Source organism: Festucalex cinctus, chromosome 10 (genome assembly GCF_051991245.1).
Source record: "Festucalex cinctus isolate MCC-2025b chromosome 10, RoL_Fcin_1.0, whole genome shotgun sequence".
Classification (NCBI taxonomy): domain Eukaryota; kingdom Metazoa; phylum Chordata; class Actinopteri; order Syngnathiformes; family Syngnathidae; genus Festucalex; species Festucalex cinctus.
The window spans coordinates 27,019,957-27,045,553 of NC_135420.1; the positions used below are offsets into that span (position 1 = coordinate 27,019,957).

The 25,597-nt window shown below is 40.7% G+C and overlaps 2 protein-coding genes across 2 annotated transcripts in view; one reads left to right on the forward strand and one right to left on the reverse strand.

The window, feature by feature from the left end:
* LOC144027210 (cadherin-2-like) overlaps positions 1-2,828 on the forward strand; it is a 39,992-nt gene extending 37,164 nt beyond the window's left edge. Inside the window, exon 16 of the mRNA XM_077534565.1 lies at positions 401-2,828. Within this exon, the coding sequence (XP_077390691.1) occupies positions 401-610 (210 nt within the window). The 3' untranslated portion in view covers positions 611-2,828. The remainder of the gene's footprint in view (positions 1-400) is intronic.
* Positions 2,829-16,629: 13,801 nt separating this feature from the next.
* lrrc41 (leucine rich repeat containing 41) lies at positions 16,630-25,322 on the reverse strand. The gene is made up of 9 exons (XM_077534333.1): positions 25,111-25,322; positions 24,448-24,599; positions 22,293-22,986; positions 20,306-20,530; positions 20,069-20,236; positions 19,084-19,182; positions 17,793-17,921; positions 17,632-17,704; positions 16,630-17,351 (listed from the first exon to the last, which is right to left on the reverse strand). The coding sequence occupies exons 1-9, from the start codon at positions 25,211-25,213 to the stop codon at positions 17,132-17,134; spliced, it is 1,863 nt and encodes a 620-aa protein (XP_077390459.1). The 5' UTR covers positions 25,214-25,322; the 3' UTR covers positions 16,630-17,131.
* Positions 25,323-25,597: the final 275 nt, after the last annotated feature.

Sequence of the window (25,597 nt, forward strand, 5' to 3'; positions counted from 1 at the left end):
TTTTTTATTTTTTATTTTTTTACTCAATTTAGAAAATACCGTTCAGTAAACTTGTACATGTACCCTGTAAGATTTGTATGAAATTGTATTATTTATTGATCTGAAACTTCAGTTTTATAACTGTGAGCCGCTGTATGTAACAAACAGGAATTGAAATAAAATATTCAGGCTTAATGTTCCATTAATATAACATTCTTCCATGCTTAAAGTGTGAAAGTTAGACGTGTTGTTGAATATATTTCCATCAAAAATGGATGTTAAAAAAATCGATTCGGCTGCCTACTGAATCGATTCGAGAATTGCGTGCTGTAGTATCGCAATATATTGCCGAATCGATTTTTTTTTAACACCCCTACAGTTGACTGTCTGTGTGATATGATGACGCAATACTTGCTTCCAGGGCCTGAAGGCGGCGGACAACGACCCGACGGCGCCGCCCTACGACTCGCTGCTGGTGTTCGACTACGAGGGCGGCGGCTCGACGGCCGGCTCGCTCAGTAGCCTGCACTCGGCCTCCAGCTGCGCCGACCAGGACTACGACTACCTCGGCGACTGGGGGCCCAGGTTCCGCAAGCTGGCCGACCTCTATGGCGGCGGCGCCGACGACTGAGGGCCCGAAAGGCGAGCCCCCACCAGGAGGGACGGCTTTTATTTGGGAACGCGCGACGACGACGACGACGACGCGGACTCCACTTGAATCTCACGCGAACACTGAGGTCAAACGTGCCTTTATGTACATTCTTCTTGTTGGCTTGCGCTGGCTCTGATTGGTCCATTTGGAGCAGGGGGGTGTGGCAAAGTGCGGCCCGCAGGCAACAGGCGGCCCAGCAAACCTTTATATGATCAACGGTCTTGTAATTAATTCTGCCCGTTTTCCCTTAAATGTATTTTTTTTTTTTAGGAGTCATTAATAATTGTTAAATGGATTTACTGTAAATAACAGAATACAGGCAAAAGTTAAATATTTATTACATTTAGATAATTGGTTAATTAACTTTTTAATTGGTCTTATTAATTATGAGGATCAAAATTAGTGATTTTTATTTTTTCTCCCTTTTTTCATTTATTTTACATTTTAATTTAGAGTCAATTTCTTATTAAAATAAACAATTTAAGACACTTCATATATATTAGAATAATTTATTACATTAGTATTTTATCATATTAATTATATTAAATAAGTTAATAGCGAGAATAAAAATACAAAAAATAAACCCATTTTACTTGCATTAAATTTCCAGTCATTTATGTTTATCATATATTAATTACAAAAAGGTCAAAGATAATATTAAATGGCTATTAATTACATTAGTATACAAATAAAATTAAAATATTTACCTGTTTTACTTAAATTATTTGTTATTGATTAAAATGAGTTCTATAATAATATTAAATAGGTGAACTAACTATAATTAAAATAAACAAATGATCAAAAGTACAAATAATTTATTTATTAATAAAAATTTACTACGGTATTTGACTTCACATTAAAATATTTTTATTTTTTAAAATAATGGTTAAGTAAAATACAGTGGTCCTTGCATATTTGCCATTTTTGAATAAAGGAATTGAGTTTTTTTTTTTTTTTATCTGATTCATTTATGAACAATTTTACAATTAAGCAAAAATTAAAACAACATAACAAACAGAATAAGCTCTTATATCATTGTTTTATTAATAATGATGATGAAATAAGTGAAATGAACAATTTGACATTAACATTTACACTTTTTTTTTTTTTTCCATCTCTGAAATGACTTTTGCGCACGTGTCCATTTGAAAAACTCTAAAAATTGAAAAGTTTGCCCACCCCTCATTTCAAGCAAGCCCAGGGCTGGCCACCATTTTGTGCGTGCGTGCGTGTGCAGTTCCCACAGAGACACATCGGACGGCTGGATGGACACACGGACGGATGGGTGAAAGGTCAACAAAAATGTGTCAGCTTTCTTGTGCTGCTCCACTTTGCTCAAAACTTGACATCATAACCACAAACGTGTACGACACTGTTAGCATTTAGCCACCAAATATGGGATTTGTATTTTTTTTAAATGTATAATTTTTATTGGTCAACTTTTAGTTTCATTTTTCATTTTAAAAAGTGACAATTGGACATTTAAATTTTTTTTTTTTTTTTTTTTTTTTTTTTGCTTCTACATTATTACAAAAAAAAAACTTTCAAATTAAGTTCAACAGTAAATAATAATAATAATAATAATAATAATAATAATAATAATAATAATAATAATAATAATAATTTACCTTGTCACCATTTGATTGAAATCTGCATGGAATAAAAATACATTTAGTTTAATAAATTGAAAAAAAATCTTAAATTTACAATTTTGTTGAGGTATTTAAAAAAATACATTAAAATTATAAATAAAAAAAATTCAAAGTCAATTTTAAGAAAAGTGGTTAAGAAAAGTTTGAGCTGCACACAAAAGTTGACGTAATTTTCCTTTTTGTTTGTTTTTAAAACTGTTGGCAAGAAGAGATGTACAGTGAACACCAAGCTCTTCTTTCTGTTTGCAAAATAAAATGTATGCAGCCTCCGGCCAGCAGAGGGAGCCAGCGTCAGTTGCACTCGGTAGCGCACAAGTTCGCCAAACGAGCGACGCCGAAGCAAAGCTTTGCGTTGGCTTTTTTTCTAGGCCTTGTTGTCGTTTTTGTCGGGAAGGGAACATTCCAGATGGATTCTCACTGTAAACTGTACAAATTTTTTGTTTTGTTTTCTTTACTTTTTCTCGTTGTTGGATAACGATCGCAATCCTTGTACATGTTCTTTGGATTACACATTAAAAATGTTTTTGCATGTTTACAGCTTTTCATCGTGACCAAAGTGCCATTTCTCGCCAGTGCACACGCAAAATTTCAAAACATACATACAACATACGTGTCTTAGATTTCAATTTAAATGTAGAAAGACTTCAATTTTTTATGTTTGTAGTTTTCCGTTCACAACGTTAGCATCAACGCAAAGAAAGACCTAAACCACATTGAGAAATTTTATTTTTTTTATTAATTGACTTTTAATTTCATTTTATATTCTGTTAAAACATTTGCATTGTTATTGATTAAATCAATTTGTTTTTTAATTTTTGTTTTTCCAGTTAAACTAAAAACATAGATTAAATTAACATTTAATTGCAAATAAAATATGTCTTCATTTTTTTGTTTTAATGTAGTTTTCAATTTTTTAAAGTTTTTATTGAGAAATTTTAATTTTTTATTAATTGACTTTTAATTTCATTTTATATTGTGAAAAGATTTGCATTACTAATGATTAAATCATTTTTTTTAAATTAAATTATTTTATTTTTCAGTTAAAATAGAAAAAAATGATTAAAATAAAATTTTCAAATTAAAAATGTCATTTTTTATGTTTTAATGTAGTTTTCCATTTTTAAAGCTTTTATTGAGAAATGTATTTATTTTTATTAATTGACGTTTAAATTCATTTTACATTCTGTTAAAAGACATTCTGTTTTTTTTATTTAATTTTAATTGATTTTCCAGTTAAAATAGAAAAATTTAGATTAAAACATTTAATTGCAAAATAAAAATGCCTTCATTTTTAATGTTTTATTTAAATCTTAGTTTTAATTAGCATGAAATAAATTGAATAAATACATTTAAAATTGTGTAACAAATTATTGAAATGATTTTTAAAAAAGGTTTTATTTGTTGATTTTGAAAAACATTGTGAAAATTGCAGCTACGAAATGATTTAGTCACTCCAAAAATCAAAACATATATCGAAAGGTTCATTCCAATTATTCAAGCAATTAACGGAAATCTTTATGTAACCAGAAAAATCATTTGACTTTTTTTTATCCATTTTCTTGGCAATGTGATGAAGGTGGTGTTGCGAATAAAGTGACCGCAAGGGGATGAAGTCACCGTGGAGTCACAGAAAGGAGAGAAGTCGAAAAGCGGCTTTAAAAAAAAAAAAAAAAAAACTAAAATCAAAGCATCATCAAAGTGGAGCGTCCGCCTGAAGCTTTTTCACGTCAAAGAGACTTCTCGCTCAAGCACTCGTCGCCGCTTATCCTCCCAGAACATAGACCGCCCCCGGACGCACGCACGCGCGCTCTCAATACTTTTGCTACTTTTTTTTTTTTTTTTTTTTTTCCCATTTAAGGTTTTTAAATGTATGCAAAATTCCAAAAGTGAATTTCGAGCTCTGAAAACTTGTCTGTCTGTCCAGTGTAGCCGGAAACTTTTTATGTTGTGGCCTAATTGCCCCCTAGGGTCAAAGTTCAAGTTATAATCTCTGCTAATAATAATAATAATAATAATAATAATAATAATAATAATAATAGTGAGGTACAACCCAAGATAAATGTATCAATTTTGGAGCCAAATGCAAATGTGCAATATCATGAATCCGCGATAAGTGAACCGTGAAGTAGCGAGGGACCACTGCAATCAGCAAACAGCGGGGGAGAGATTCTATAAAGCGCGCACACGCACACGCACGCGCACGCGCGCAGCGGGACCGGATAATTAGCTGTGATTGGTCCACTCAAGTGTCTGCATTACCTGCAATTAGTGTCAAAAAAAACGTTCAGCCTGCTGCTTCTGATGAAAAGCCGTTAAGCTCCTTCATTAGCCAGCCTTTTGTTACACACGCGCAGAAACGCACGCACACGCGTGAAAATGTCAGTGGAAGATTCTGGAAGAAGAAGAAAAAAAAATTACAAATTCTGGAAGCAGTCATCCATTGTGGCGTACACTTGATGCAACAAGAATAAAAGGAAAAATAACAAAAGTGAGAGGTAAAAATCCAAATCCATTGCAGTAAGTCTAGATCAGAGCCAAAACTTAACAGTCCAGTAAATAGACACATCCCTATATTATGTTCTATTGCTATAAAAATATAGAACATACCAAAAGAGAGATTAGAGTCTCTTCTTTGATCAGGAAAAAAAAAAAAAGTATTTTCCTATCTGTTTCCGCTGTGCGTCAATTAGCAATAGAACATAGCTAAATTTCATCGTTTTTCACAATTCTGCTTAGAATTGTGGGGAAATCAGTTTGTTTTAACATGGCCTGGTTGATCTCTTATACTCTGCTGCCACTCAACCATTTTCTGCAGTAGAGAGACTGCATCAAAGCCTTCTCTATGCTCTGGCATAAAAAAACAACAACAACAACAACAACAAGAAACGTATAAATACGTCTTTGGGACACAAGACATTTAAAATATGACGTATTTATACGTTTTTGGGAGCTAATGAGTCAATATATAAACACATCACAATTATGAGGCTATTTACTGGCCAGGGAATTTAGTTTATTTACAAGGTAAACGTACTCATGCTGATCCATTAAATAGATGCATCCCTGACCTCAATACATGGATACATTCATGGTGCAGGAAATAAGACACATCCAATGTGGACATCACTGTGATTGAATAAATAGACAACATATCTGAAATTGACCAGGAAACGGACTCATCCTTGGACCAGTAATTAGACAAATGACTGCGATCCAGTAAATAGACGCGTCCGCCGGGCCGGTTAATAGACTCGTCCTTGTTCAACTAATTAAACCCTGAACCCTGTCAAACATGGCGTGATCACATTTTGTGAGCATTTACACTTTGCACAGTCAAGGCGGCCATGTTGTCGCCAACAAGGACGACAAGCGACAGACGACAGTTAGCATCAACGCAAAAGAAAGACCTAATCCACAAATGTCCTTCCCCTGCGGGACGCTAGCTAGCGTTTAGCATTTAGCGGCGGGACAGGAGGAGGACGTGCGCTCGTGAGTATGACTGACGTTCCACAGCGTTGTCCCGCTCCTCCGGGATGAAGATTACGGCATCATGTGGCGAAAGGTATCGCGTCATGCGTCTCCTAGCATATTAGCATCAAATGCAGAAAGCGGATTAAGATTGGACTTCTTTTGAAATTCTAGAAGATTCTGTCAGTTATTTTTGCGAGTATGCGGTCGGCTTCTGCTTCTTTCTATTGACGAGTGAGGAAGGTGTTGGCAACCATTCACGTCATTTGCACATTTATTTTCAACGCCACAAATTGGCAGCGCTGCGCTAACGCTAGCTAACACTTTCAAATGTTTTTTTTTTTTTCCCCCCCTTCCACTGGTGACTTGCTCCTGTCATTCACTGTCTTAGTGCCGTCACTATCGAATATTCTTAGAATCAATCAATCAATCAATAAGCTATCGATTATTCAATCGATTAATCGGATTCATTTGAATTTTGCATTAAAGTATATTACAAAAGCATCTTCCCCTTGATTACTGTTTATTAACCAGTGATTGGTATTTATTCTGGTAGTTCAATTTCATATATCCATCCATCCATCCATTTTCTAGACCGCTTATTCCTCACAAGGGTCGCGGGGGCTGCTGGCGCCTATCTCAGCTGGCTCTGGGCAGTAGGCGGGGGACACCCTGGACTGGTTGCCAACCAATCGCAGGGCACACAGAGACGAACAACCATCCACACTCACACGCACACCTAGGGACAATTCGGAGCGCCCAATTAACCTGCCATGCATGTCTTTGGAATGTGGGAGGAGACCGGAGTACCCGGAGAAGACCCACGCGGGCACGGGGAGAACATGCAAACTCCACCCAGGAAGGTCCGAGCCTGGGCTCGAACCGGAGACCTCAGAACTGGGAAGCGGACGTGCTAACCACTCGACTACCGTGCCGCCCCCAATTTCATATAGTGATAAAAAAATAATAAAATGATAGATTGATGTACTGTGGTACCCGATTCGATCAATGTTTTCCAAAGTAAAAACAGATGTTTGCAAATGTCTTATTTTGACTAAAGACAGAAGATAATCAGTCTTCTTTCATCAATAACTACAGAAATCAGTAAACGATTACTGTTGATGTGCTGAAATCGGAGGATTTGGACAATTTTAAATAAATAAAACATTTTTCTAGCCCAGACAGGTGTTCTAATTACTAGATCATGTGGATGTGTGTCGTTGCTGGCCCGGGGATGTGTCAATTTACTGGATAACCGGGCTAAGGGTGTGGTTATTAATTTGTTATTATTTATTTGCGTACCTGTGGTTTTGTTATTATTATTATTTTATGGTATTTGGTTGTGTACTGGCCCAGGAATGTGTCGACTTACTAGAACAGAGGGATGTGTCTATTTACTGAACCATAGATATGTCTACTTCCTGACCCAGTGATGTGACTACTTACTTGATGTCGGAATAACTGTTACACTTGAAACTAGGGGGCGCGGCCGCATGGAAACCAAATAAAAAGAGAGGGTGAGGAGAGGATTCTTCAGAGAGTGCAGGAGTGAATTGTATCAGTCAGTCCTTGCGAGCCTTGAACTGTCTCCTTGATGTGTCGTGTTTAATAGATGTAAACCTGACACTTGATGGTGTCTATCTATTTCCCGACCCAGGGATGTGCCAATGTAATCACATTCTGGGACGCGTCTATTTACTAAGACACATATCAGCGATATCAGTCGCCATCTGCTTCTTGCTCCGCTCACACGCGAGTGAGGAAGGTGTTGGCGACCGACCACTCACACACCGTTGCTACCTACAACTTGGCGGCGTTATGCTAACTCTGGCAAACACTTCTAATGGTTTTTTGTTTTTGTTTTTCTCTCTTCTTCTATGTTGACTTCCTGCTGCCATGCGTTCTGTAACCGCGCCAGCCGTGTGTTTGTTATTGGCTGAGCAACACATATCGCTCAGTCGGCATGTATTACTCCTCTCCGGCTGTCGGACTGTTCTGCCATCGGTTGACACTTGAGTGGCCAAAAATAGATCTTTCAAATCCATCAGTCAGTCAAACATTTTACAGCAGCACCGCTCACTAAAAATAGACACGCCCCCTACTTCCAGTAATTAGACTACTTCCGGATTAGACTAGTTCTTACTTTACATGGGACGCTGTAAGATTAGTAGTTTGAAATTATATGAAAATGTTACTAGGACATAGTTTGGCGTTTTATTATGAATGTAGGCAATTCTGTAAAAAAAAATAAAATAAATAAAAAAAATTCGCCCCATGACAGTTTACAGTACAAAATAAAATGGATGTTAGTGAGTGGTAGACGGATACAAAGTCGGTATTGATATCGGATCGATACTGCTACTAAAATATCGATCTAGCAGTTTAGTTTCAGTTCGACTCTTTTTATGCACGGCTGCGGTTTAGTCAAACAGATTAACGGGCTTTTTTTTTTTTGGTATGGTTTATGTTTTATATTTGTTGTTGCATGATAATCTTCAACATCTTTATTTAGGGTGAAAAAGAAGCGATAAACGACAACATTTTTAGTTTTTTTTTTTTATATATTTGTAGTTTCTGAACATTATAAGAAAGTACTTGTTTAAATTTCTTTTTCTATGGTCACTTTGTATACTTTGTTTATTTAAGAAAAATATTTTGTTATGTTGGAAGGTTGGGGAAAAACACTGATAAAGTATTTTCGATTTATCAAACTGTACTAATGTCTTGTTTAAAAAGTAAACACAAAAACACTAAAAGGTTGAAATGTGATTGTGAATAAGCAATTCAATGATACCTTAATTTAAGAAAAATAATTATACATAATTTTCACAAAGTATCGCTATAGGCGATACTGGCCCTGCATTTACTTGGTATCGGATCGATACCAAAATTTGCGGTATCGCACGCCGCTAGTCGTTTTGAATTTTGCAGCCCGTCGGCGCTGCAGGGCTCAAAAATCTGCTGCTCCACTTTCACTTTGGCAGCGGAGAAGAAAGACGGAAGAGGAGAAGAAGAACAAAAGATGGAGGACAAGCTGACTTTTTCTTCCTTCCTGACAGATTGAGGATGGATGGGAAGTCAGTCTTGGCATCTTTTGTGAAGTCCAAACTTTCGAGGAGCTTTTCTTTTTTTTCTCTCCTTTTTTCCTCGACATCAATCATTCATGTTCCTGCCTCTCTTCCCAGCACAATAAAAGCACATCGGATTGTTGTCGCTCACTCGTCAAAATAAAAGACGTCCCATGATTCAAAGTTTCTTTTGACACTCGACCGTCTTCTAAGTTGTGCCAAACTGTGATGATAACACACCTCGACTTATTATTGCAAATTAATGTATCAAAAGGATATGTCTATTGACTGGACCGAGGCCCATGGTTGCATGAAAGGGAAATGCTCCTAGAAATGCAATAATAACGGCAATATCGTGATATCTGGTGACTAGTTTAATTTTCATACGGCATGTTTTGGCCCTTCGATGTTTAAAATCCACGCTAATGGTGAACTCAATGTGCGCTTGCATTAGAGCAAGTAAAGTGCCTCTATATATATATTTATATATTTTTATTAGGATTGTCAGGCGATTCAAATTGTTAATCGTAAATAATGGTACGACTTAATCACAAATTTTAGATCTGTTCTAAGTGTACAATACAATATTTTTCCCTCAATTTTCATATTTTTGTTAATATAAAAGTGGGAAAATGGCTGCAAATGTCATTGATACAATAAATTCATAATAAATATTAAAATTGAATAAAGATGTATGTTAAAAAAAAACACAAGTGTGATATTGATTTGTGTTGGTCATTTTTCTGCCACTAGATGGCATAATCGCAAGTAACTTGTGAAATTCTGCACATTTTTAAAATTGTAAAATACAACTTGACGGCAGTCTCCACAAATATATGCATTATTTATTAAATTTGTTACTGCTAAACTTGTTGATGTGGACGTGTCTGCTGCATTGCGACTGGAATTCCCCCAGAATTTGCTCTCAAAGTCAGGGGCGGTCATTAACCACGCGTTAAAAAAATATTAGTGGCATTAAAGGAACTTTAAATGAACTCAAGATTAACGCACTAATTTTGACACCCTTAATTTTTATATATATTTTATACACACAATACTGTTTTTTTTTTTGTTTTTTTTACTATATTGTGACTTTTTTTTTGTATCGCCATCGTCCCCACAATATCGTGATAATTATCATATTGTGACCTTCATATCGTGATAATATGGTATCGTGATGTTTTGGATATCGTTACACCCCGAGTAGCCCAGAGATGAGTCAATTTATTAGCCCCACGGATGTGTCTACTTCGTGGTACATGAATGTGTCTCCAGACGAAGGGATGTGTCTATTTACTGGACATCATGGATGCATCCACTTGCTTACCCATCGTTGTCTACCGACTGACCAGCGATGAGACTATTTGCTATCCTAAGGATGTGTCTATTTGCTGGTCCATCCGGAGACTGGCAATATTTTATTCCGGTACGCCTGCGGGGCCCTGTGCTGCTGAGACACACTGGTTGCCGTGGCAACTGCCAGGGGAAGCGGGCAGCGTGACTCTTATCAGTGCGCTGGCAGAGACACACTGAGCTCGCTCAAGACTCGAAACCTTAACTCAGGAAGAAAGACTCTCCCATGGCAAGTCGTTCTTGTAAATCATCCGGAGCTCTTCTCATTTTCAACGAGTTTTCTGTTCACGCGTCGGTTAGCGATCACGTCGCGTTTGTGTCGACTTGTCACAAGGGAAGCGCAGTCGTACCTTCGAGTCCGAATCCCTGTTAAATTCTTTTATTTGGCAAGTATTCTGGGTTGCATGTCGCCCGCCACCTGGCAGCCCTTAAAAGTAGAATTTTGTATTTGTTACCATTTATTCAATAACCCTGTCACAACACTAGCTACCAATCTGCTAACATGGCGCCTTAGGTGATTTTTGTTTTTCATATGCAACGATACCGGCAATATCGTGATATTGTGATACTAAAACTGCCACAATATCGTCATCGTCATGTTCACGATATTTAAAAGCTACACTTAGATTTAGACTTAGACTTGACTTTGGGATGGCTCCCTCTGGGAAATTTACATGTCCAGCAGCAATAAGAACAGATAATAAAATAAAAAAAAAATTCAATCAATCAATAAATAAGGTTATTACACCAGAGATTGAATTAATAATAATAATAATAATAATAATAATAATAATAATAATAATAAAAATGCAATCAATCAATAAATAAGGTTATTACACCAGAGATTGAATTAATAATAATAATAATAATAATAATAATAATAATAATAAATAAAAATTAAATCAATAAATAAATAAGGTTATTACACCAGAGTGAATTAATCATAATAATAATACTACTAATAATAATACTACTACTACTAATAATAATAATAATAAAGAATAAAAAAAAAAACAAATTAAATAAATAAGGTTATTACTTAAAATATCGCCAACCTCCTCACAAGATCGTAATAATTATTGTATCGTGAGATTCATATCGTGATAACATCATATCGTGATATTTGGATATTGTTACTACTACTGTTTTTTTTTTTCACTGCAATATGGTGACTGCGAGCGGGCAAGCTAAGGACACCTCAGATCGTAAAAAAAAAAAAAAAATCCAGTCACGAGATGAGAGCATCATGCAGAATAAACAGGTTATTTCGAGAGCAACAACAAACATGGCTGCCTCCCTGGAGACAGCGGCAGATTGTGGGAAGCAGCAAAGGGGCAAGCGAGAGAAAGATGAGAGAGCACATTTGAGTTACGGCGGCGTTCTCTTTGCAGGCCAAAAAAACAACAACCAAAAAACTGGGAGGGTGAAAAACGCTGCCCTCTAGAGGACACAGGTGTTATTACACTCACGTGATAAATAGTAAGTAATTTTTTCCCCCCCGCAGAGCTTGCTAATGAGCGTAAATATAAGTCAACGGTGTTGAACATGGAAAACCTGGAAAACATGCAGGACTCAGGCCCTCAAGGACTGGACGTGTCGTTGACGTCACTGGGTATGAGGGACAACTTCACATTCTAGTTTTTGCTAGCAGATATATGCTGCCCTCTAGAGGACACGGATGTCATTACACCCGCAAGCTAACTATGGAGAACAAATATGTGAGGGGGGGGAAAGGAGCCATTTTCAGCACTTAAAAGGTTAGTATTTTGTCCAGAATGAATTTGATAATTACTTTATTTTTTATATACAATTAATACCTCTGAAAACTAATTTTTCCACCTACTTCCTCAGCGCAGTTGATGTCATCTTCAGTCGACAGCAAGTGGAAAAAAATAGTTTTTAAAAGGTATTAATTCTACATGAAAAATAATGAATTTATCAAATTAATTCTGGACAAAATATTAATGTTTTGGTGCTGAAAATCAGCCCTATAAGTCTACTTTTTCATTTTTACTACACTCATCCTTCAAAATCATGTTCATGTGAAACATTTTTGCTTTCCGCAACAAGCTAGTTTTTTGTTTATTTCCCAGTAATCCTTGCAACAAAAAATGGTCCATAATTTTATCTGCCAGACTGGCCAGTGCTAGTTTTCACACCGCTTCACTTTTTTCCCCCATATTGTTACTTTTCCACCCAACACTCTAAAATTCTTCACGCATCCTCATTTTTTTTTTTTTTTTTTTTTTTTTTTTTTTTTTTTGAAGAGCTCAGAATTGTTCATTCGGTGGTCTTACCGATTCAACGTCTTGTCATCATTGCTCTTTTTTTTTTTTTTTTTTTTTTTTTTTTTTGTGTGTGTATGTGTGCGTGCGTTTGCGTGCGTTTACGTGCGTGCGTTTGCGTGCGTGCGTGCGTTTGCGTGTGTGCGTTTGCGTGCGTTTGCGTGCGTTTGCGTGCGTGCGTGTGCGTGCGTGCAAATACGTATAAATTTATACTCATTCATTCACCTAAAACCTTATAAATATCCCATTACCCTTCGCCTTAACCAGGTACTTCAGAATCTTGCCAGAGTCGTGAGATTTAAATGGTCAGGAGACCAGAGAAAAGGTCAGAAAAAAAAAGAAATAAAGAGAAAAGAAAGGTAAATCAAAGTGACATCCAGCACCGACCAAACACTTCCTGCCTTCCCCATGATTACAAAATCAAAGTCTTACGCCAACCCCGGAAGCCTCTAAATTCCAGCAAATTTAGCGAGATCTCAAGAGCCCAGAGGAAAAACTAAAGAGAGGAAGGAGGGAAGGATCGATAAGGCAGAGTGAGATCAATAGAAGCCAGTACATCCAATCCATCAAAGTGAAGTCCAGCACCAACAAGACCCCTCCTGCGTGGTTACAAAACCGGAGTCTTATGCCAACCCCAGAAACCTCATACTTCTAATAAATTAAGATCTCAAGTGACCAGAGGAAAAACTAAAGAGAGGAAGGAGGGAAGGATAGATAAAGCAAAGTGAGAACCACAGACACCAGCACCAACTGATTCAAGGGGCTGTGGGAGGGAGAGGGTACTTCTGTTGAGTTTCAGTAGATGCTGGTGCGACGGATCTGGCATGCATAAGGACCACCACCAAAGAAAGAAGCCGTCAACCGCGGTCCAGCAAAGCGAGCACCCCCCCCCCCCCCCCCGGAATCCCCAGGCCGCGGCAGCACCAAGGCCACCCCCAAGCCACCCGAGCGGACACCGGTCGGCGAGCCGACCCAGACACCCGGAACACCCCCGCCCCAGCCCCGGCCCACACCCCCGAGCCCAAGGCCGCAGAACGAGGCCCAGCGGGCCCCCACAGCGCCCCACCGGTCCCCAGCCCCCATCCCCCCACGACCCCCCCGCACCCCACCCAAACCCGCCATCCACCACGACCCAGGCCCCACCACCCCCGACCCCCAAACCCCCGAACACACCCCGACCCCCAGCACCCAACCCCCCACCCACCCATACCTCCACCCCCCCCCCCCAAACAAGCCGCCCCCCCCCCGACGGCCGCCACCCCCCCCCGCGAACCCGGCCCCCCGCGAGAACCCCCCACCCCCCCCCGGAAACCGGCACCGGGCAGCAGCGCAGAGAGGGAAGATGTGCCCACCCCACCTCCAGCCGCGCGAGATTTGCACAGCGGCGGGAGGGGGGAAGCAGAGGAGGAAGCACCAGGGGAGAAGGCGGGACACCAGAACACCGAGCCCGGTGGGGAGAGGCCCCGGTCGTCACGCCAGAGTACAAGTGACACCTAACCCTGTTACTGAGTCCGCCAGCTCGCCGACTGGCGAGCTCTACCCTTACACCGTGAATGTGGCCCCACCCAGTGTATATACAAGTGTGTGCGTGTGGTGCATTAAAATTGGGAGCAGGTGAGTCGGAGCAGAGGGAAAAAATTTCCCCTACTCCGACACACCCGTATCCCCCCCCAAAAAATGAATATGTATATGTGTGGTGCATTAAAAAAAGGGAATGGAGGGACAAAGTGGTGGGGCAGGGACACAAATGGGGGGGACCACAGCGCTGCCAGGCACTGCAGTCCATCCCCTCTGATGGCTCCCCGCCCCAACTCACCCCTCCCCTTGGACGTGAGGTGCATTAAAATTGGAGGGGAGTTGAAGGGTGAAGACGGTGTTTCCACCCTTCCCCACCCCACCAAGAAATGTGTTGTGTGCCCTATGTGTATATTTACAAAGTGTATAGTGCAAGCTATTGAAGTGAGTAAGAGGAGCGACCAGCGGGGCCTCACCCAACCCGGCGGGTGTAGGTGGCACGCCCGCCCCCCAGCACCCCCACCCCCTGCCGCCCCCCACCTCATCCACCCGGCACCACAATGGGCGGACAGCCAGCGCAGCAGGGCTACCGGACAGCCCACCGGCCACCGGAGCCCGCCCGGGGCGCCAGGAGTTATACCGGAGTGGGGCAGGCCCCAAACCCTCGCCCGGCCCCCGGAGCCCGACGCCCGGGCCGGGGAGGGAGCCCCAGGCCCAGGGAGAGGGAGGGGGAGGGGCCGCAGGGCAGACAGGGAAGGGGGGGGGGGGGGCGGGGGAAGCGGGGAGAAGACGACAAGAAGGCGAAAGGGCGGCTGCAGGGCAGGAGGCGGGAGGGGAGAGGAGGAGGGAGGGCGACAAGGGAAAAGGGACCGGGAGGCAGAGGAGGATGGGCGGGAGGAGGCGAGGAGGGAGAGGCGACGGGGGGGAGGAAGGGGGAGGGGAGAGGGAACCACGGGGCACACCGGAGGCCCACCCACCCCGAACCGCGCCGCCGGGCACGGAGCAGCGGACCGCGCCGGGACGGCACCGCCCCGGGCACCAGGGGAAGCACCCCAACACCGCACCCCACAGGGGGCCCAGGGAGCGGCCAAGACGCAACCGCCACCGAGCAGACAACGGGGGGGGGGGGGGGTGGGGGGGGGTGCAGAACCACCCCCGCCCGACCACAGGGGACGGCATCAAGAAAATTGACTAATTAGCATGCAGTAACACCAAGTGTTGATGCTTAGTGCCCACTAGAAATAGATCTTAAGGAGTTATTGAGTATAGTGTCGTATAGTGTGGTATGCTCGAGCCCACTAGCAGCAACTAGGTTCCTGACTATATAAAAATAAAAACAATCAGATACAAAATACCAAATACAGGAGCAGCGAAAACAGAAGTTGTAACGATGTGGTGGCTCTCGTTAACAGGCAGAATCTTGGCAGGATTAAGTTGCCAAATTGAGATTAAAATATTCTATGTACATAGACCATATTTGTTTAAATCTTGATACTTGATTTTTATTTAAGGCAGAGATTTTTTCCAGTGAGATATAATTTATTAGTAAGTTTAACCAGTGGTCGATATTTAGAGATTGTTTATTTTTCCAATTGACAAGGATTATTTTTTTAGCAATAGTAAGGGCTATAAATATAGATTGAGATTGTTTACATGGTAGCTCAGTTATTGTTAAGTCACCTAGTAAACACAGTCTTGGAGATAAAGGAAGCCTACAGTTTAATATATCAGCGAGCTTTTCCAAGATTTTAGTCCAGAAATGCAGCACTGGAGTACATGACCATAAAGCATGAAGATAAGTATCGGCAGTGTTTTGTGAGCACTGGAGACAAATGTCGGAGTCAGAGAGTCCCATTTTTTTCATCATATATTGTGTAATATATGTTCTATGAAGTATCTTATATTGGATAAGTTGCAAATTTGTCTGTTTGGTCATTTTAAATACATTTTCACAGATTTGGGTCCAAAAGTCTGGTTCCGGAACTATAGACAAGTCTTTTTCCCATTTTAAAGTCGGTAAATACGTTTTATTTGTGTATAAAAATAACTTATATATTTTTGATATTTTCTTTATTGTTGTTGGAGAAAGCTTTATAATATCTTTAGCTAAGACAGGCAGTTGGAGCGTATCCTGAAGTGTTGGGATTTGTTTCTTAACCATATTTTTAACTTGCAGATAATGTAAGAAATTTCCCTTTTTTATTTCATATTTCTGGACCAAGTTTGTATACGATATAAACTTATTATCTGAGAAAAGATGATGAAGGTGTGTAATTCCTTTCTGCTCCCATAGGCTTAAATGGAACGACTGATTATTAAGTTGAAAGTCGGGGTTATGCCAAATGGGAGAGAGCCCACAGGGCGCCAATTGGGAGTTTGTAATTTCTAATGCCTTCCACCAGGCAGTCAGGGTGGCGGCTATCATTGGGTTTTTAAAACAATTATGTCGTCTTATTGATTTTGTAATAAAGAGTAAATCTGACAGTCTAAGATTATTACAATCCTTCTGCTCCAATTCCAACCAACAGTTAGTATCTCTGTTGGGTTGTGTCCATAGCACAAGATATTGTAGTTGATTAGCTAGATAATAGTACGCATCCTCATAATGACACTGTGAAACAGTTTTGAGAAATTCTTGCACATTTATTAAAAACGAAAAAGAACAAAATCCCATGTATGCAAGACGTCACCGGTTGATAATTTTTTTATTTTTTTTCCTCATCAAAGTCTAAAAGTGAAGCACTGGATGCGCTTTTATTGCATCCAGAAAGTTTTCACAAGACTTCACTTTGACCCAGATTTGACCTCCAGTCCCTTGACTAATTGTGCACACGGGCCAATGTAGTAGTAGAAAACATAACCAAGTCAAAACATGGGAAAAAAGTAAACAAAATTACGTTTCAAGTATGTACATAATGCGTGTTGATTGGTCACGCCATGACGATGTACTTTGACATCAGTGTTGATCAGTGCAATCCATTGATTTCAATGGAGAAAGATGTGTGAGCTGAATATCAAAAACAGCAAATTACTCAAAACGCTTTTCCATACTGACCAACAGCGACGAACACGACCAGCACGTCGCTGTCACTTCCTTGCATTGCGTTTGAAGAAAAGAAACGTTTTCTCTGGTTGGTACGTACGTGCCCTTCAGCCGCCTCACATGACGCTGACGTAATCGGCCATGACGTTCCTCGAGTTCCACGCGTTGGTCAGGAGATGACAGAAGGGGCGGAGCTTGGCCAGCGCCGCCTTCCACGTGCCGGCGTCGCGATCTCCCGGGTTGGTCGTGAGGTCCAGGGTGAGTCGGCGCGGGGGAGGATGCGAGATCAAGGCATCGGCAAACAGCAGCAGGTCTGCTGGTTGGATGAAGTTGGCCCTGGACAAAAAATAAATAAATAAATAATGAATAAACTTTTGGAAGTTACAATGTGATGTACTTTCTCTCTGCGCAACCAAGTGTGAGGATGAGGAAGTAAAAGTTCCTGGAAATTGAGGTGGGAATGAGGCTCAAACTGACCACAATAACACATTCCAAATCATACTTCCCCATTGAAATGAATGGAAATCCCCTTAATCCGTTCCAAAAAAAAAAAAAAAAAATGCAATGTGATTTTTATTGAAAAAGCTAACTCGCGACTGCGATGCTAAGCACTCACCCGATATGGAGATACTCCAGCGAGCCGGCCGCAGGTCCGGAGAAAAGCTGAGCCAGCACGTGCACGTGTTTGGCTGCAAACGTCCAAACACTCACCGAGTTAGTTGGCCGTCAGCGAGGAAAACGGAGGGCGCGATGAGGTGAGGTGACGCCGTGGCTTACCCAGCCGATTGTGAGACAAGTTGAGCTTGCGCAGGGACGGCTGCGTCTTCAGGGCGTCCGTCAGCTGACGCAGACTCGCAGCCTTGTCGGCGGCAAGCTCCAGAAGGCGACAGTCGGCAAGGTGGAGCTCTGGAAGACCGCAAAGGAGGAGAACGAGGAGGTGGGGACGAGATGAGAATATAAAGAAGAGGAGAGGAAGGAGAAACTATGAAGAGGAGAAAAAGGAACAGGATGGGAGGAAGAATTTGTGGAGGATTTTTAATCTATTTTATCAGGTTTGAGTTCCTCTTTTTTTTTAGGGATGCACGATAATATCGGTGGCCGATAATTATCGGCAATTATCGGCCAATTTGACTTCAAACAGATAAAACAGATAATCGAGAAATCTGCCGATAATTATCGGCAATTTGATTTCATACAGATAAACCAGATAATAAAGAAATCCAGCAATAATTATAGACATGACATCTGTTGTGGCTCATATCAATAAAATTCAGCTTCATGGTGCTTTACATACATTGAAATATTGTGCAAAGTTTAATGTTAAATGTTTCAATGCATTTGTTAGTCTTATAGTGGGACTCGAAAGCAATACACATTTACAAACAATTATCGGCTTACTCATCGGTTATCGACATTGGCACTTCTAAATTATTGATTTATCGGTATCGGTTGAAAATAGCATTATCGTGCGTGCATCCCTACTTTTTTTATTTTTATTTTTTTTATTATAAATTGTTTTTGGCGGCACGGTGAGTGGTTAGCACGTCCGCCTCCCAGTACTGAAGACTTGGGTTCGAGTCCAGGCTCCGGCCTTCCTGGGTGGAGTTTGCATGTTCTCCACGTGCCTGTGTGGGTCTTCTCCGGGTACTCCGGTCTCCTCCCACATTCCAAAGACATGCATGGCAGGTTAATTGGGTGCTCTGAATTGTCACTAGGTGTGCTTGTGAGTGTGGATGGTTGTTCGTCTCTGTGTGCCCTGCGATTGGCTGGCAACCAGTCCAGGGTGTACGCCGCCTACTGCCCAAAGCCAGCTGAGATAGGCTCCAGCACCCCCCGCGACCCTTGTGAGGACAAATCCACAACAGGGTTTCTTTAAATAAAACACTAGCGGTGTATTCAGAGTCGACAAAGGGGGAGAAAATGGTGATGTCAAGGATAAGACAAACATGAAAAAGGAGAAGAACAAGAAGGATGAGGTGGAAGAGGAGGTGAAAATGAAGACCAGCATGAAAGATGGGGGAGGAGGGAAACCAGAAGGTAAGTTGTGAATGAAATAGAGGAGCGTTACCTTCCAGCTTGCAGACGCTCAGCAGCTTCACGATCTCCTCCAAACAATCGGACAAGTTGAGGTCTTGCAAGATGAGACTCGTCAGGCGGACGTTCGACTCTAAACGCACACATCATCAGGCATATACATCAGATGGATACAAATTGTTTGGCTAGCCGCAAGAGAATGTGGGGGGAAAAAAAAGACCTCCATCAAATAAAAAACAACAACAGAAAGATGGCGATGACGTGCTAATTGCTAAGCTATCGTACATACCGTCAAACAACATAATTGACTGGAGAGACATTAATAAAGTGTGCAGAGCCACGGAGAACTGCAAATTGGAAATTTGCAAAAACTGAGGAAGTGGCGTGTAAGGTTCAAAGTATATTACAGTAATATATTAAATATTTAGAATATGATTAACTTTATTAGTCCCACATTGGAGAAATTTGCATCATTTCAGCAGCAATGGTAAATACAGGAAATAAAATCATATCAGACGTGTACAAGACGTACAATGCACAAAATAGAAACCAAAACTATTTTACGTGCAAAAACTCTCCAATGCATTTTCATTTAAAATAGCAAGATTATATTTTTTGTATGCACTATTTTGCAGCAGGATGTGCAAAGTTTTTTTTATTTTATTTTTTTACATTCTGACTGGAGATTTCAATTCTCAATAATTGCATGTACATTGACAATAAATTGGATTCTGATAAATGTTATCCAAATTCATATTTGTTGTATTGTTATTTATTTTTATCAACAGACTTTTTTTTTTTTTTTTTAAGTTCAATTATCACCACATTGTGGGCGTCGGCCCGAAACCTCCTAAGTCACAATTGGGTATATTTCCTATATTTCCTAAAAATCAATACTAATGGTCAGTCAACAAATGTCACTAAAAATATTAGTGTCAAAGTCACTGATGTGGAGAAAATGTATCTTCCCTATTTTCAAATGATGACGACTAACGAACATAAGATAGAAACGTGCTCACGTGCGAGTGTTTTGAGGAGTTCCTTCTGGGATTGGCGGGCGGTCAAGCGCATGCCCGAGAGGCGCAGCGAGAGCAGACGGGGGCACGCTCGCAACGTGGACAAGAGGAAGCCGGCGTCCTGCGTCAACATGTCCACACTGACTGACAGACGCTCCAGCTGAACTTCACCTGAGGGACGATCGGCAAAGCGGATCGAGATGACCGACGTTTGGCAATTTCAATCCCGCATACACTCACCTCCGAGTTCTTTTCGCTTGTTGCTGGACTCGTGAGTGACATGCGTGGTGACCCCCACGTGCAGCTCCTTCAGCTCCCGGTAAGCTTCCAGCAGGTGGCACAGCAGGTCCCCGCGGTACAGCCTGTGGATGGACAGACGACGGAGGGAGCGGCGCGGACGTGAAGATAAAGACGCCAGCGCTGCCGCCATGTCTTCGATGATGCTGATGGGAAGCGCACATATGTCTAAACAAACACAAGTTGAACGGTCCATGAAGAAAAACAACACCAAACATTAGAGTCACGACACTTTTCTTCCTTTTTTGATCTTTGAAAATGGGAAGAGCAAACAATATGAGCATAAAAATAAAAAAAGAGAAAAAAAAAGTTGCATCGCTGTCAGTCAAAAACCTTTGACAACTAAATATGGTCAATTTCAGCTTTTTTTTTCACAAATTGTTAAAAAGGTCCCTATACTGTCACTGTCCACTTAAAAAAAAAAAAAAAAAACAGAAAAAAAGAACATACCATTGTGTAACATAAGCTTTTACCGTTCCTTTTGGCAAAATGTATATATCTTTGGCTTATTTGGCCACTTTATGCCTTGAAAAATTTCTAAAAAAATTAACTCTTTCACTGCCAAACGTTATCCAAAAAAACCCAACGGTGCCGGCCGATTTTGAGCATTTTCACTCATCTGTCAAAGCAGATAGAATATGGTGGATACCATATGAAAGATTGGATTCCATTCTTTCATGAGAAAAAAAAAAAAAAAGGATGTTTCGACCTTAATCCGTTCTTGAGTAATCACCATTTCAAATTAGGTCATTTGAGTGACATAACACAACAGTGTCACAACAGTGACTTGGACAGGAATATTTTTTGTTTAGTAACATTGAGAGAAAAAACAAAAACAAAAAAGTAATAAACGTAAATTAACGATTTTGGCGACGTTCATTAGGATTTCAGAATACGTCATTAAACGTTTTTGGTGGTCAAAGAGTTAAGAAAAAACTTTTTTTTTTCTCCAATCAGCTGAAAATCACCTGATCAGACCCTTTTTATTCAATCATTTCATGTGAATGGGACATCCTTAGCTGTCACGTTATTAATCTACTGATTTTGTGTCTGTGTTAAACGTTATTTTATAATAGAATTGTATTGATGTTAGTGCGCAACAGTGTATGATATCTATATAGTAGCTATTCCTCGCTTGTCTCTGGGGGTTACGCTCCAGAACACCTCCACGATGGGAAAAATGTGCAAAATAACAACCAGGTATGCATTATAGATGAATCTTTACATTCCACACTGTCTGCGTTGACGAAAGCGTGTGCATGCCTGTAAAAAGTGAACCTTGGCTGTTGAGGGATGTGAAAGTGAGCAAATGAGGACTGGCTAAAGCGTTAGCCGCTAACAGGACGGCTAAGGAAATGTACTTGGGTTTAAACGGGAAGTCAACTCCCCCCCCCAAAAAAAATTCTTGACAATAACATGTTCTATGCAGCCAGACTAGTCTAAATAGGTATTCTGGTTAATATTGTCCATCCATTTTCTTGACCGCTTATTCCTCACAAGGGTCGCGGGGGGTGCTGGAGCCTATCTCAGCTGGCTCTGGGCAGTAGGCGGGGGACACCCTGGACTGGTTGCCAGCCAATCGCAGGTTGAGTTTAGCAACAAAATCCAGCCGTTTTTTATCCATCTCCAGGGGGCGGCCATTTTGCCACTTTCTGGCGGCTGAAGATGACATCACAGTTGCTCAGGGCTCAGGCCACATCCAATCATAGCTCACCTTTTTTATTTATTTATTTGTTTTTTTAAAGCTGAGTTGTGACCGGTTGTTACCTGAGACCTGCGCTACTGTGACGTCATCTTCAGTCAACAGCAAGTGGCAAAATGGCCCCTTGAGACGGATAAAAACAACTGGATTTTACTTCATAGCTCAGATTCCGCTAATGTAATATTAATCAGAACGACAAGTTTATCACATATTATACACTCAACTCACAGGGTGTTGACAGCGTCAGAGTGGTCAGGCTGTCAAACGTGGGCAGGATGTTGATGACATATTCCACCTGATCCAAAGTACATTCATTCACGACCAGCGTTTGGATCTTTAAATCTGGACACGGCCTCACGCAGCCGGGATACGAGTCTGCACAACGATGCCCATAAAACAGTTCACTGGCCACCCGGCAGCGTTTGACGCTTGGACCGTTTTCATCACAATATCGGTCCGAACTTTCACTATAGCCAGTAAAAGCGTGAACCAAATTGTCAAGGTTGTCCTCCACCAGGGCAGGTTTATACAGATGGCCGCGTTCCGTGAACAGCCAGGGCAAGAAGTTGCTGAAAGGCGAGCGGAGTTCCACGTGTTTCACCACGCCGTGATCCAAAAAGCGATGGGCCAAGAAGGACAGCAGTCCGGCCATCTCCCGGGACGCGTCGTCGTCCGGCCACGCAAACGTCAGCGACTCCACCGTCCTTTCCAGACTGGAGAGAAGCGCACGCAAGTCCACGTCGGGCATCGTGTCAGAGCTGAGCTCCAGGCGGTTGACGTATTTGACCGCCGTCGCGTGGAATTCGCTCCTGCTCATGTAAAACCATTGGCCCAAGCCGTCGGAATTCTCGCAGACACACTGGGCAAACAGCCGTCGCATCACTTCCACTTTCGCCTCTTGTGACGTTTCAAACGTCCTTTTCTGGAATCAGATAAGACCACAAGCTGTAAACATGAGGCAGAAATTGAAGAAATAATCAAGAGATGAAGTTACTCCCAAAAAGTAGAAAAACTGCCTATTTTAAATATTGCCATGGTCCCAAAAACGTATTTTTAACTTCTTTGTGTATTTTTATGCTAGAGCACATTGGATGCAGCCTCTGACCTGAAGAGGTCGCTAAAAGCAATGGTAGTTCTTACAAAAAGCGGCCAGCAGGTGGCAGCAGCGTATAAGAGATCAACCAGGGCCATGTTGCAACAAGCTCTTTTTGCCAGTGTTTTCAACAGGTTTGTGAATAATGATGAAACTTTGCTCTATTCTAATGCTAATTACTGCAAAATGGAAACAGATACAAACACACTTTTTTTTCCTGATGAAAGAAGAGACTCTAATCGTTCTTTTGATAGGGTACATGTTTTTATCATAGCAATAAAATACAATATTCTATGGGGCTTGTGAAATCAGTCAAAATCCAGTAAAACGAAGCGGGTTGCTTCTGTGAAAATGGCTGTGAGTCAATGAGTTAAAATAATTGTTAGTTGCCTATTGCAATAAGGCAAACTGGTTGCAGCTAACAATTATTTTCATCCATCTGTCAATCAGCCTGCATTAAAGGAGGAGAAAATTTACTGTTGAAATGCTGAAATTACAATAATTTGGACATTTGGAAGTTAAACAATGCATCTTAAATGATAAATTGGTTATCAAAATAGTTGATTAATTTGATAATCGATCAGTTATCAATTAATACATGAATTGTTGCACCTATGATGGCATTCTTTATCCTTTATCATCCAATTCATTTATTATTTTATGAGAAAGATGAACATTCTAGTAAAATTACCTTGACTTTTTTTTCCTACATTAACACTGCAGTATTTTAATTATTTACTTCACTTGGAATCCTTTTTATTTTTTTTTCGCTCCCATTTTAGAAATTGTTTTTCCCTATAAACCATTTTCATTGCAACTGTCGCCATGTCAATTCCATTGTTTCAATAAATTCAACTGAATTGTTCATCTGTACTGACACATTGACATCATTCAAATCAAATGATAAGCAGAGGTGGGCTTGTCACTGAATTTTGAGTGTCAGTCATTCGTCAACAAGCGAGGACACCCTCGCGTCACTGTCAATTATTTCAAACAGAACCAAGCTGTTAATCGTCAACCCATCAATCTGTCAACATTATTTTAACCGGGCTTCTGTCATCGCTAAATTAAAGCCGCTATTTTAGGACGACAGTAAATTTCACGGGCGCAGTCCTTCAATCGCCACTTTAAGATTCGCTGGAGCGTCTCATTCACACGAGCACTCAAGTCAAAGAAAGAATGCAACTGCTTAAAAGAAAAAAAAATCTACAATATAGCAAAGGTGAACCAGTGTTTCACTGTGTGTGAACTTGAGTCAATGTGTGGTTTCTTTACTGTCACGACACCGACCTTGTCGTCCCTGCCAATCACCGAGTTTTGGTACATCTTCATCCATGCCGAGAAGGTGGATATTCCTTTGACCTCAAGGTCTGGCTGAAGATGATCCAGCTGAACTGGGTCCAAGTAAGGAAGGAGATCTTTCAACAGGTCTGCTGGCAGATCTGACACGAAGGGAAGGGGAAAAGTTTGTCAGAGATGGAGACACAGAAATACATTCATTGTCTCATAGGAATGTATTTCTTGGATGTAAAGACCATAGTTTGATGAGCTCGTTTAAACTGTAATCTCAAATGGGTGTGGGGTGAATCGCTATTTGATTGATTGATTGATTTATTTTTTTGTCCTATCCTAATTCTTGAGAGAAAAAAATGTCTTCAGTTGGGTTGACAATGACAATTTTGCTGGCCACTGTGTGACCGACATTAACGTAAAATGGCCAAATAATCAACAATTTTGGATTTTACAGGAGGCGTAATTGCGCTGTTAGATTGACTTTTTTTTTTTTCTTAAAATTGAGATACGACAACGAAATAAAGCAAAAAAGTGCTTCTCTTGGTAAACGTATATGCCCCCCAAAAAAAGAGAGAAGACAAGTGTCAAAAAACAAACATTTGCCTTGTTTGGTAAACTAGGATCAAGGCATGACAAATAACAAAAATAAAAGCCACTTACTGAGAATTGCCGGTGTGCCCAAATCTTCAATACTGAAATAATAATGGACTTTTTTTAAGCACACGTCCCTTAAAGTCGTAATTTTTCTAAGTACTTCGAACATGGTTACGTGAGTGTATACTGGCGACGTGCAAAAACAAAACAAAAACAAAAACACTTCCTGGAAGTGACGTCACTCTAAAACGGCTGCAAATAGGAAAAGATGGCGACACTAGCGACACCGCTGGCAGGGAGTGTCGCAGTGACAGTTTCAGTTTACAGTATTGTATGCTATCACAATCAAATAAACACAATTCTGAACTGTGTGAAGACAAAAACTGTTTAAAAGGCCCAAGCCCGAAATTAAAATTCAGAGTTTATGTCACAATTAATTAATTAAAAAAATAGCGGGTTGACTCTGAAGTGACTTTGGATCATTGTAATTTCATTTGTGAGGATTATTTTGATTTCCAAATGTGATTAATTGTCGTTTGACTACTATAACAAT

Bases quoted from the DNA above. Each gene is read 5' to 3' on its own strand.
- lrrc41 (XM_077534333.1), bottom strand. From the start codon at position 25,213: ATGTTCGAAGTACTTAGAAAAATTACGACTTTAAGGGACGTGTGCTTA. The intron at 24,600-25,110 runs GTAAGTGGCTTT...CCTTCGTGTCAG, and splicing joins GGGCACACCGGCAATTCTCA to ATCTGCCAGCAGACCTGTTG. The intron at 17,352-17,631 runs GTGAGTGCTTAG...TTTTTTGTCCAG, and splicing joins CTGGAGTATCTCCATATCGG to GGCCAACTTCATCCAACCAG.